Source organism: Anas platyrhynchos, chromosome 1 (genome assembly GCF_047663525.1).
Source record: "Anas platyrhynchos isolate ZD024472 breed Pekin duck chromosome 1, IASCAAS_PekinDuck_T2T, whole genome shotgun sequence".
In the NCBI taxonomy this organism is placed as follows: domain Eukaryota; kingdom Metazoa; phylum Chordata; class Aves; order Anseriformes; family Anatidae; genus Anas; species Anas platyrhynchos.
Window position 1 is genome coordinate 81901816 of NC_092587.1, and position 12696 is coordinate 81914511.

At 42.0% G+C, this 12696-nt stretch overlaps 1 protein-coding gene across 4 annotated transcripts in view; it reads left to right on the top strand.

Annotated features, from left to right (window-relative positions):
* Positions 1 to 12696, top strand: part of CLCN1 (chloride voltage-gated channel 1) — a 64170-nt gene that overhangs the window by 23812 nt on the left and 27662 nt on the right. For all 4 annotated transcript variants that reach the window (XR_005266216.2, XM_038180214.2, XM_038180206.2 and 1 more), the window contains exons 2-6: positions 6456 to 6609; positions 7109 to 7240; positions 8735 to 8863; positions 8966 to 9099; positions 9431 to 9508. Coding sequence is in view for 3 of the 4 variants with exons in the window: in XM_038180214.2 (XP_038036142.1) it covers positions 6456 to 6609; positions 7109 to 7240; positions 8735 to 8863; positions 8966 to 9099; positions 9431 to 9508 (627 nt within the window). In the remaining variant the exon portion in view is untranslated. The remainder of the gene's footprint in view (positions 1 to 6455; positions 6610 to 7108; positions 7241 to 8734; positions 8864 to 8965; positions 9100 to 9430; positions 9509 to 12696) is intronic.

The window sequence follows — 12696 nt, forward strand, 5'->3', positions numbered from 1 at the left end:
GCCTGTCTCCATAGGATAGGCACTCCAGCTCCTTGATCATCTTTGTGGCCCTCCTCTGGACTCGTTCTAATAGACCCATGTTCTTCTTGTGCTGGAGGCGTCAGAGCTGAATGCAGTACTCCAGATGGGGTCTCATGAGAGCAAAGTAGAGGGGGAGAATCACCTCCCTCAATGTGTTGACTGCACTTCTTTTGATGCAGCCCAGGATACAGTTGGCTTTCTGGGCTGCAAGTGCACATCACCAGCACACATCAAGATTCTCATCAACCAACATCCACCCCCCTACCCACCCCGTTCTTCTCCTCAGGTCTGCTCTCAATCAACTTCCCACCCAGCCTGTATTTGTGCTTGGGTTTGCCCTGACCGAGATGTAGGACCTTGCACTTGGCCTTGTTGAACTTCAAGAGGTTTGCACAGGTCCACCTGTGCGAAACTCATGCCTGTCCAGGTCCCTCTGGATGGTATCCATTGCCTCCAGCATGTCGTCTGCATTACACAGCTTGGTGTCATTGTCAGACTTGCTGAGGGTGCACTCAATCTCACTGTCCATGTCACCAACAAAGATGTTAAATAGTGCCAGACCCAATACTGACCCCTAAGGAGCACCACTAGTTACTGATCCCACCTGGACATTGAGCCATTGACCACAAACAACTCTTTGAATGTAACCATCCAGCCAACTCCTTACCCACCAAGTGGTCTATTCATCAAATCATGTCTCTCCAATTTAGAGACAAGGATATCATGGGGGGCAGTGTCAAATGCTTTGCACAAGTCCAGGTAAATGATGTCATTTGCTCTTCCTCTACGCACCAACGCGTTACCAGTGCTGTAACCCTGTCATAGAGGGCCACCAGATTTGTCAGGCATGATCTGCCCTTAGTGAAGCTATGTTGGCTGTCACCAGTCACCTCCTTATTTTCCATGTGCTTTAGCATAGCTTCCATGAGGATCTGCTCCATGATCTTGCCAGGCACAGGTGTGAGACTGTCTGGCCTGTAGTTCCCTGTGTCTTCTTTTTTTCCCTTTTTAAAAATGGGGGTTATGTGTCCCCTCTTCCAGTCAGTGGGAACTTCACCAGACTGCTGTGACTTCACAAATATGATAGCGTGAGAAACAATCTGCAGCCAATAATCCAGGCTCAGTGAAGTAGCGTTTTTATTCATGATTGCAATGGTGGGCATCCTGGAAGCAGGAGCACACAGCAGAAGCATATCATAGCCCTAGGTCCCCTATTACCTGAAGCTTGATTCCTCCCCTGTTTCCTCATTGGCTGAGTACTACAGGTTCACAAACTACCTGATGCTTGTTACTATGCCCTGTATGTACAATTTTATTTGACCAACCTTTAATTTCTCCTTTCTTTGGGGGAGGTAAAGGGAGGGGGGAGACTGGAGGGGCCTGTGATTTTGTAGCTTCTTGATTTTGCTGATTCCGCAACTGCTTGTCTTGATTTTCTTAGCCATCCTCCTTATTTTGAGACAGTGGAACCTTCCACTGTCCCCTTATCTGCTTAACATACCCCCCACTGTTACGCCTGCACAGTCACTTTTGAATATGCAATGTTAGTGGAATTTTCCGCTGCAAAAACACAACTTTAATTCTTACAATGGACAGTGTCTTAGCAACAACATCTGCCAGTTCCCTCAGGACCCATAGATGTATCTCATTCCTCAGTTGGCATACACAAAAATATACCAATTTATATGTATCCACCCCACACACTATTCCCATATGACTAACACCAGTCTTACAAGCTGGCACAGATGACATAGGGAGGCAGTAAAACCTACCTCCATGCTCTTGCTGCCTGGCACTAGGGTTTCTTTGTATTCATCTCCAGAGAGATGCCAATCAAGCATGTAGACAATCTCCAGCACAAACAATCAGACCATAAAATGCATTCTCATACATGTCTTCAGGAAGTAACATCCCCAACAATTATGCATTTGTGAACAGAATTTTCAATCTTGAAAATAGAACGCCATATTTATAGTTTTACTGAAATATGCTCTAAAATACTGTTATATAAACAATCACGTATTTACGCATATAGATTTAAGTATGAAACTTTGTATGCAGGAATCAGTTACATTCCCATATCTGTCTTCAGGAAGACAGATATTCACCATTTTACTGAAAATATGCCCTAAAAATCCTGTTATATAAACAAACACATATTTACGCATGTAGGTTTATGTACGAAACTTTTTATGCAGGTATATTGCTGTAAAACAAGACTTCCTGTGCATATGTGTATTTTGCTAGCTATTAAAGCACATGCAACTAAAGTATAAACATTCATACTACTGTACACATCTTGTAAAAACATGCACACGTTATTAACATGACAAGCAACAAGCTGTGCATGCTTCCATCCATTTCCATGTAGAATATCCACTAAGACTTTTTTCCTCACTATGATGTGAAAAAAAGGTAGAGAGAGATTTTGGTTCTGTTGTGTCAATTTCTGGTGCTAGCTGTTGCCTTCTGTTTTATACGTAGGATGGAAGCTGTTTCAGACAGGATTTGTGATTTGATTGGGCTTTCTCAGGGCAAAGAATAGTGGAAACTTGGTCTTCGGCCTGGGATCTTCTGATAACAGATAGTTAGAATAATATAGTAGATAACATAAAATAATAATTGGTAATTATAATATATACACAGTTTGGGGCAAGTAAGATAACAGTAGATATATATTAGATGATATAATACACAGTGATGAAAAATTACATTCTTGTACATTGTAGGGTTTTGTTTTCTTTCTACATGAGAAATAAGAGCCTTTCCTCAAGCAGTTCAAACCAGTGAAGTATTTAGAAGATACATTATTTGTGCCTGTAGAAAGGGTGTTAATGGCAGAGAGTGCCCTCAGCAATACACAGATGGGTGTGGTAAGAGGGATGTGGAATGATTATTTTGGCAATGCAGTATTACAGAGCAACAGACTCACATAAAGATGTAGGTGGGAAAGGATCTCTGGAGGCGGTCCTTAGTGGGTTGCTAATTTCAGTTTCCCTTCCCCAAACACAGATCTTACTGAACCTTCTACCACTGAGACCTCTACCCAACTTCTCAGACACAGACCTGCAGAAAGATGTGGGTGGGAAGGGACTTCTGGAGGTCTCTAGGACAATACCCTGCTCACTGCAGGGCTCACTACAAGGTTGCAGGTTGTCCAAGCAAGTTCTGAAAATCTCCAAGAAGGAAGATAGGGGATTCTATGACTGGAGTATGCTGTGGAGAACATACTGTTGAGTCTGAATGGCATGAGAAATAACTTAGGCTTTGGACTGAGAGGGGAGTGCACTTTTAAGTGGGTGCTGAGCATCAGAATAGCTCACAGAAAATTTTTGAGACTGTGGTGTTGTACATATTTTTCCTCTGAGATTCTGTGTATCTTTTCCTCAATTATGTAGGCAATGAAACTTCTCCATCTTTTGGGGGAAGAGAAACCTGCTGTTTTTATGTAAAACCTTCCTCCCTGAAAATGAATGATACCTGTGTTGTGCTTTCTCCCTGGATTGTTTTTTGTTGTTCCTCTCTCTCTCTGTCTCTCTCTCTCTCTCAACAGTATTTACACCTTCTGTTTTGTTATTTTTGTTTGTTTGGTTGGTTTGGTTTGGTTTGGTTTGTTGTTTGTTTGTGTTTTTGTTTTTTTTTTTCACCATTCTCATGTTCTTACTCAGAATTTAGCCAATCTAGACATAATACTACTTTTTCTGGCTCAACTGTCTAGGTGATAATTGATATCTTTTAAAATTCTTTCCAGTTTTTGTGGTGCTCAGAAACCCCATGTTCCTTGTGTCGGAGAGGTAGCATCAGGAGAACAGGACAGTGTAAGCACTACCATGTTGCAGTTTTAGTTTTATATGTCTACTAATGGAAAGAATATTTCTTGCCTAATGTAATTTTTCTAAAAGGTCATCCTCTGATTATGTTGATTCTTTCTTTGTCCCATAATTGCCTACAATCTGAAATAGTGCCAGAGTCCCAGAGAAACAAAGCATATGTTTCAAGCACTCTTTAAGTGAGTTGAGACTAATCTGTTCTCCAGGACAAAACTTTCAGCTTTGTGTCCTGAGACTAGTTCCTTTTCTTCCACATCCTGAGTCCGTCATTTTCCAGCCAGAAAGGATCAGTAAACTAGGATATGATATGAGGACTTTTACCATTCATACTACTATATTTTTATGCTCGGTTCCATCTGGGCAGGTTGAAGACTCTAATTTGAACGTGATACTTGGCAGGGTAGTTCATAGTTTGGTTTAAATTCACAGTTTGGATTAAGCACTGTTTGGTGTAAACTCATCCCTCATGAGCATGTAAAGGAAATTAAACATTAGCTAAGGTGATATAATGATGCGTTTAACTAAAATCTGTTAGTGCTTGGCATTGCTGGCTGAAATAGACACAGTGAGAGAAACAAGAAGTCTGCTATTTAGGACTGGATTCTATATGTGATAGCTTACCTTGTATACGACGGCTGGCAAGTCCTTCAAACTGGTGTTTCACTTTCCTGTGTATATTATGGGGATCAGAGCATGGCCATATTTCAGTGGTAAGAGTATGTATCACTTTATTTGTCTATGCTGCTTTGATAATAATGGGGTTAATAATTACACTAAAATATATCAGTTTCCAATCCAGTTACGGTTACAGGATAATTTAAAAAGCCTAGATGTGTGTTCTGTGAAAAAAAAAAAGAAAAAAAAAAAAAAACACTACGGATTTTAAAGGGAGTTATTGCACATGATTCAAGTGTCTATTGAGACACAAAGAAGAAGGTTTTGTCCTGGAAAACAAATTAGTCTCAACTCACTTAAAGAATGCTTGATACATATGCTTTGTTTCTCTGGGACTCTGGCACTATTTCAGATTGTAGGCAATAAACTACTCAGGATCTTCAGTCATATTTGATATCTAGAAATACAGTAACTCAGAGAAGCTGGGAAATTTCTATCCTTTGAGATGCTTAGGACTTGCCCAAACAAGGTCATCAGCAGCCTGATCTGTCTTTGGAGTTAGCTTGCTATGAGTTGAGGACTGGATGAGAAACCCCCAGAGGTGCCTTACAGCTTTAAACTTTCTGTGAGTCTCTATCTGATATCAAATTCTCTTACAAATAAGTCAGCTGCATTATCCCCATTCTACAGATGAAGTTTCAGTTCATGGAAATCCCAGATGAATAGGAGCAATATCTCCTATGTTACTTAGAAAGGAGGAGAAGCAAAGCTGGCAAATAGAAGCACATGGTAGTGCTCCATATCTCTCATATGCACTGTCATCCTCCAGCTGAAGTGTCTAATTTTGCTGACTTTCCTCCTGCCACCAAAAATCTTTGAGAAGCAGATGTTATGCTGGGTAGGAAGCAGAAAGTCATGTTCTAGCAGGTGGGAAGTGCCTAGATGACAGGCCCAGCATCAGGTAGGAACCTGAGCTCTAGAAAAGTCAAAGTTTGCTCATTGAATGACATATGAAGAGGAGAAATATTCTCAGCTTTTCAAATGCACATCTTTCCCATCTACACCATGAAAGAATGAGGGAGAATAGCTGCTCCTGGGTGAATCTGATAAACAAAGAAGTGGGCATTGCCAGTATCTTTCAAATTTCCTTGAGTTTTCTTTTTTAACATGCTGGCACAACTGTCAAGTTTACTACAGATCCATGTATGAAATGTCATTGGTAAGCTCATGTAGCAACTTATGCATTGCATATTACCAAATGCATTTCAAGATTAGTATTTTATGAAAAGGACTAGATTAGGTAGTTATAAAATTCACATGAGTTGGAGATACCTGGGGATTTGGTAGGATGGTTTGGGTAAATAATGGGATGTATGTGGTACCGTCTGATATTTCTGAGCTACTGCTGCTGCTTTTCTACTGCAGGCATCACTAGTGGCTGCATGCCCTGCTAAGCATTCCTTGGCAGCAGGATGAACAGATGCAGGCCATTCCTGCAACCTATTTGGTAGTGTGATACCTCTCTAAACCTTCAGAGTTGTTTTGCAGTGCTGCTGAAGTATATGAGATAACTCAAAGGTTGGCAGCCTCATGTGAACTATTTTGACCTTCTTTTTTGCTTCCAGAAAGTCTGATCAATCTCTTTCCCTTCAGACCCAAGCCTGCTCTTTCTGATGGTGTTACAAAGCAATTAGTATTCTGCGATCATAGCTTTTCGCCACACCCCCCCCCCCCAAAAAAAAAAAAGATGCAATGAGAAAAGGAAAAAAAAATATATATATATATATATATATATATATATATATATATAAAGAAAAGAAGCTGCCTCTGTCTGCTCTGTCTGACACTTCCTGTGTCTCTGTCTTCCTGCCTGGGTTCATTTAAGTCCGCACCTATGACTGTTAGTAGGTATGTCTTTTCATCTTTAATGATATTTGTGAAGGAGCATTTGCCTTACCTTTTCATCTCTCTTGCTTTCTGCTCTTCTAGCTTTATGGCCAATACACAGACCAGATAACTGACTTTGCAGAGAAGGAGGCAGCAAAACTACTGAATACGAGGCAGACCCAAAAGAACAAGGAAAGACCCCTGAAACGTCAGAGTCAAGTAGATATAAAAGAAGAGCACTATTCCAAATGTCAAGGTGGGAACAATTTATGCTTGATTACTCTGTGAACAGATATTGGGAGGACCAGCCAGAGAGATGGAATTTAAGCAAGGCAAAAAGACAAGGAAACTTTGACAGGAGAGAAGTAGAGAAGAAAGGAAAAGGAATCACATTGGATTTAAAAGAGATTTGCATGTCAACTTTCACCCTAGGATTAACCAAGATCTCTTTGGAAAAAAGACCAGTTCCAAATTTAATCTTTTCTCCGACAACAGATCTCTATAACAGGAGGAAAAGGACTTTAGCTGCTAGTATACAAGATGTTAAATTAAGCCCCCCTCCCCCCTCATTTTTAATATTTGAAAGTTCAAAGAATTTTGCAAGACTGTAAGACTGTAATGGTCCTTCAACACCAAGCCCAAATAAATCATTACCATAGACAGTTTTCAGCATAGCAGAAAAGAGTTCTTTGCATAGGAGATACAGGCTTCATCTATGTTGCCTCAGTTTTTCTGGTTCACTCTTCCCTACACAGCCTGTGCTAGACGCATCGAGAAATACATCACCAGGAAGCTTGGAGAGGACTGGATTTTCTTGGTTCTGTTGGGACTGGTCATGGCGTTGGTGAGCTGGGGAATGGACTATGCCAGTGCAAAGAGCCTACAGGGTGGGTCTCATTCAGGTGTTGCAAAAGTATAAATGGTATGAATGTTTTACAAAGCCTGATGATCAACGTTCCTCCTCCTTTAACATCAGTGTCCCATCTTCACCCCCCAGCTGCCTAGGAAGTTACTTGCAACACAGTAGAGAAAAGGTTAGCTAAGAAAAGCTTCTTTAAAGGGATCATAGGCAAAAATTTGGAAGTGTAAGTGGGAAGGGAACAAAAGATATGTGTATGAGTAAAAGACAACCCATTATTCTTACTCCCTTTCCCTCCTGCTCTCTTGTATGTGTAGGGGCACAGGGAGATATCAACTCTACTTCTGTTATACTGGCTCCCATCCTCCTCAGGTCTGCTGAGCATGTGTGGGTGGGAAGGGCAAGGGGTCCTTAGATGCCCACCTGATACTGTGTTTTTGTGTTGTTGTTTTTTTTCCTGTCTTTAACTTGATTATTGTTCCCAATTTTTATTTATATGGTGTTCTGCAGTTTTCTGCTACCTGGTCCCATAGTGCTCTTTTCTTAGGTATTTTTTTTCACAAAGATTTCCTAATCACTGGGTAATATTCCTTCTCTGCAACTGTCCTGTTCTTGTCCCCTTTGCGAGCTATAACAATTACACAATCTTTCAGTGTCCCTTCCCCCCATATCTGTGCACACACATACAACATTGCCCTCATCCTTTTAATTCCAGTGTTCCTTTGCCCTTAGCCTTAGTGTCCTAGTCCCAACCTGCACACACACACCAAATCCTTTCCTCTCAGTGCTCTTTGCTGCTGGTGTCCACCAGACACTGTACTTCGACAAAGCTCCCAACATCTCCTCAGCCCAGTGTTCCTTCCTTTATGTCTTCCCCACATACCAGGCTTATCCTGTTAACCTCAGAGGCCCCTTGCCCTTTATACTTCCTGCAAGTGAATTATTTGGATTCTTTGTTTTCTCCCTGGGCAGTTCACGCTGTTGGACCCAACTATGCAGCAGTACCACTGCTGTTGTAACAGTTGGCACCATTCCCTTCATGCTGCTGCTCTAGAAGGCAAAGCATAAGCACGACTTCTAAGGTAGATTTTAAGAAGGAACAATTTTTCCTGTGACTGAGATGGAGGAGAGGACACTAGCTGGTAGTGGACCACTTATGGTCCTCCGGATGCAAAATGAGAAGACCCTGCATGGAAATTCACCCTCACAAATGCAAAGTAATGCACCTCTTCTAATGCCACATCATGGCACAGGTATTAATAGTGTCTAAGAGCAGAGGACCATTTCTATTCATTCCTGCAGAATGCATATATTATTTGGGATCTTGTACTTAAAATGCAACAAGGCTTTACCCCACTTAACCTATAAAATTAGGATTTATAGATAGCATTTCTCAGAAAAAAAAAAAATAGATTGGACAGGTTTAGCAGGTGTGTGCTTTTGATTGTGATTCTTTAATGTTTATCAGCCTGCTTGGAGCAGCTGTGGTTAATGACAACTTTTTTTGTTTGTCTATCTACAGCCTACAAGTGGATGTACAAAGAGCTACACCCGAATATTCCTATGCAGTATCTGGCGTGGGTCACGTACCCACTTGTTCTCATTCTGTTTGCGGCCATTTTCTGCCACCTCGTCTCTCCACAGGCTGTTGGTGAGGGCAGAAGGCATGGCATAATTGGTTTATGTCTGTCTCTTTTTCTTACTCCATTTGCTTGTGTGTTTTCTACATCCTCTGCTCTGTTGCTGTTTTCAGGGTCTGGGATCCCAGAGCTCAAGACAATTATGAGGGGAGTGGTCCTCAAAGAATATCTCACTCTCAAAGCTTTTGTGGCCAAAGTTGTGGGCCTCACAGCTGGACTTGGAAGTGGCCTGCCTGTGGGGAAAGAGGTAAATATTGCTATCTTCATATGCAGTAGTGGCCAAGGTAGGGTCTAGGCAGTGGGAGGAGTTGTCTGTACAAGAAGAGTCTTTCCCTTTCTTTGGCACTTTTCCTCTTCTCAAAGCTCTGCTCTTCCAAGCAACACTTACTTTCCTCTGGCCGTTTGAAAGACTTGATGTAGAAAAAATCAAAGCACTCAAGTCAGGTAGCTTTCAAGAGGAAAAAAAATAAATACTGAAGAACTGTCTGAGGTGGCCAAAGAAGAATTATGAGATCTGCATCTGGTTATCAGTGACAGAGGATAACCCTCTCTTATTTTCTCTTCCTCTTCTCTTGCAGGGTCCTTTCGTGCATATTGCCAGTATCTGTGCAGCAGTACTCAGCAAGTTTATGTCAATCTTCTGTGGTGTGTATGAGGTAAGGCACATGTTTCTGCATACAGCTCTTCCACAGGCTGAACTCCTAAGACACGTTGGCAGGCAACAAACCACAGAGGGAACATATGAATTGAAATGCAACATGCTGTTATAGAGCAGTAAGAGAACAGACAAAAAAAAAAAAAAAGTGGTAGTGGGAGGACAAATATACAGTCAAACAACTGTGCAGGCCCAACCAGGTGTGTTACCTACCACATTACACAGAGGCTGATAAAGAATACTCATTTTACAAGTTTTCAGTCTCACAATGCTGATATGTTTCCACTGTGACCAACATCTGTGTAAAAAACAAAAACAAAAACAAAAAAAAAAAAAAAAAAAAAAAAAGAAAACAACCTTCTTAAGTAGCTATAGACAAAGATCAATTTGTCTTTAAGATAGAATGTGTAAAGCATTACTAATTATAGCCACTGACACTGCCTGTAGGCTTTTGCTATTGCAGAACGGCCTCTGGAGGCTGAATGATGTATTGACTAGTTGCAAAAAAATAATACATTTAGGAATTGCTTTACCTACAAACTCCTAGCAGTAACTGGCTTTGTAATACAATAGCAGGTGCTGTTTTACTTGATCTCGTCTATGCATAAGGACCAAATCTCACTTTTGGAGACCAACTGAGTCACTAAAGACTGGACTAAAATGTACAGGGCCTGCTATTTGTAACTGCTGAATTTGCTGCTGGCTGTTGCTTTGTTTCATTGTTCTGGATCCTAACTCTTTGGCTTTGCTACCTCTAATCCCAGCATGCCTTTCTCTGGCTGCACTCTCTGTTCCAGAATGTGCACAGGCAGCTCGAACTCCTGGTGGCGGCTTGCGCAGTTGGAGTTGGATGTTGCTTCGGGGCTCCTCTTGGAGGCAAGTTGACTTCCTATATGTGACATTTAATGTAAAACTCAGTCTCTTGCTGTGAGATCTCTTGCTCTCAAGCAGGTTCTCCATTTCTCTAGCATCACAAGTTCTTTCTTTTCTCATGTAACTGGTGGTAGTGAAAGAAAGGAAGAGCATGATCTTGCAAAGGCCACAAGAAAAGTGACAACTTTAACTTTTCTAATAAAACATCTTTGAATCACAGGATCATAGAATCATTTAGGTTGAAAAAGACTTCAGAGATCATCAAGTCCAACCGTTAACATAGCACTGCCAAGTCTACCACTAAACCATGTCTGTAAACAACACATCAACACATTTTTTGAATAACTCCAGGGATAGTGACTCAACCAGTTCCATGGGCAGTCTATTCTTTTGCTTCACAACTCTTTCAGTGAAGAATTTTTCCCTAATATCCAACCTAAACCTTGCCTGGAGCAACTTGAGGCTGTTTCCCCTTGTCTTACCACTTAGTGCTTGGGAGAAGAGATTGACGCCCACCCCACTACAGCCTCCTCTGAGGTAGTTGTAGAGAGCAATAAGGTCTCCCCTGAGTATTCTTTTCTCTAGGGTAAATAACCCCAACTCCTCCTTATAAGACTTGTTCTCTAGACCTCTCACCAGCTTCATTGCCCTTCTTTGGACAAGCTCCAGAACCTTGATGTCCTTGTAGTGAGAGGCCCAAAACTGAACACTGTATTCAAGGTGTGGCATCACCACAGCCAAGTACAAAGGGACAGTCACTTCCCTAATCCTGCTAGCCATGCTATTTCTGATACAAGCCAGGATGCTGTTGGCCTTCTTGGCCACTTGAGCACACTGCTGGCTCATATTCAGCTGGTTATCAACCAGTAGCTCCAGGTCCCTTTCAGCCAGGCAGCTTTCCAGACACTCTCCCCCCCCCAGCCTATAGCGCTGCATGGGATTGTTGTGCTCCAAGTGCAGGACCTGGCACTTAGCCTTGTTGAGCTTCATACAGTTGGCCTCAGCCCATCAGTCCAGCCTATCTAGATCCCTCTGCAGATCCTTCCTACCCTTGAGCAGATCAACACTTGCGCCCTACTTGGTGTTGTCTGCAAACTTACTAAGAGTGCACCTGATCCCCTTGTCCATCTTGTTCAGTCATTTCTACTATGGACGTTGCTCAAGTTGGAGAGCCCCACACTCTGTCCAGAAAATAATAAAGATGCTGGAGAGAACAGAAATAAAAAAAACTTCCCATAAGTGGCAGCATCTAACAGCAGGGGATGATGACAACTGTGACAGGGGGTGATAAGATGTACAGAAAACTACCTTAAACTGTGGACTGGAGGACAAAAATATCAGTGTAGAAAATCTGGGGCTCCCCATGTAGAAGAAGCTTGGATGGCCAAGAAGATGGTTGGGAGGCTGGAGTAATGATGTATGAGGAGGGCTAAGGAAGCTGTTTTTGCTCAGTGTAAAGGAGAAAAGGCTAAAGGGGGGTTGTCTAACTGGTGTCATCAACCACCTAAAGGGGGATTTTAAATAGGATTAAGCCAGGCTCTTTTCAGAGGGGCACAGTGGAAGCGGAAAGGGGTACAACTTGCAACAAGGGGAATTCTGACCATGTATAAGGAAGATGTTCCCCTCCCCAAGGGTGGATCACCAATGGCGTGGATGCCCATGGGGTCTAGAGAATCTACACCTTTGGAGATGTTCAGGACTTACCTGGACAAGATCCTGAGCATTCTGACTGACTCTTGGAGTTAGGACAACACTGAGCAGGGAGTTGGAGAATCTTCTAGAGATACCTTCCAGGCTAAAATTTGCTGTGAGTCTGTGACAATTCGGTGTGTGAATGAACTGAAATCATAATTTTTGCAGCCATAGTTGGGTTCCTTTTAGTAGAATCACACCAAATTGCAGAATTTGATTTCCATTACCTGGGAGTCATGTAATCTTTATCTGACCTTAGTCCAGGATATGCTTTGCTACTATACATCATATTGCCAAAGGAATATAACTTTTTGATGTTGTTACTGGTGAACACCACCCTGTGTATTTAAAGAGAAACCCTCAAAATGCATTTGAAAATCCAGTCTGGCCCTTTAAAAGCAAAAGGTGCTCAGCTCTGCTTTTTCTGAGTGCACTCTGGTACTCTTTGTTTGTTCCTGTTGGTCTCTCCGGCTATTTCTATGCTGCTGCACAGCATCAGCACTCTGACATGGTGCTGGGTTTTGGGGGATACCGTATGCTATGGACTTTTCTCAGCAGTCGGTATGAATAATACCATACTGTTGTGCTAGGATCTCCATCTCATACCGTTTCTTCAACACTGTT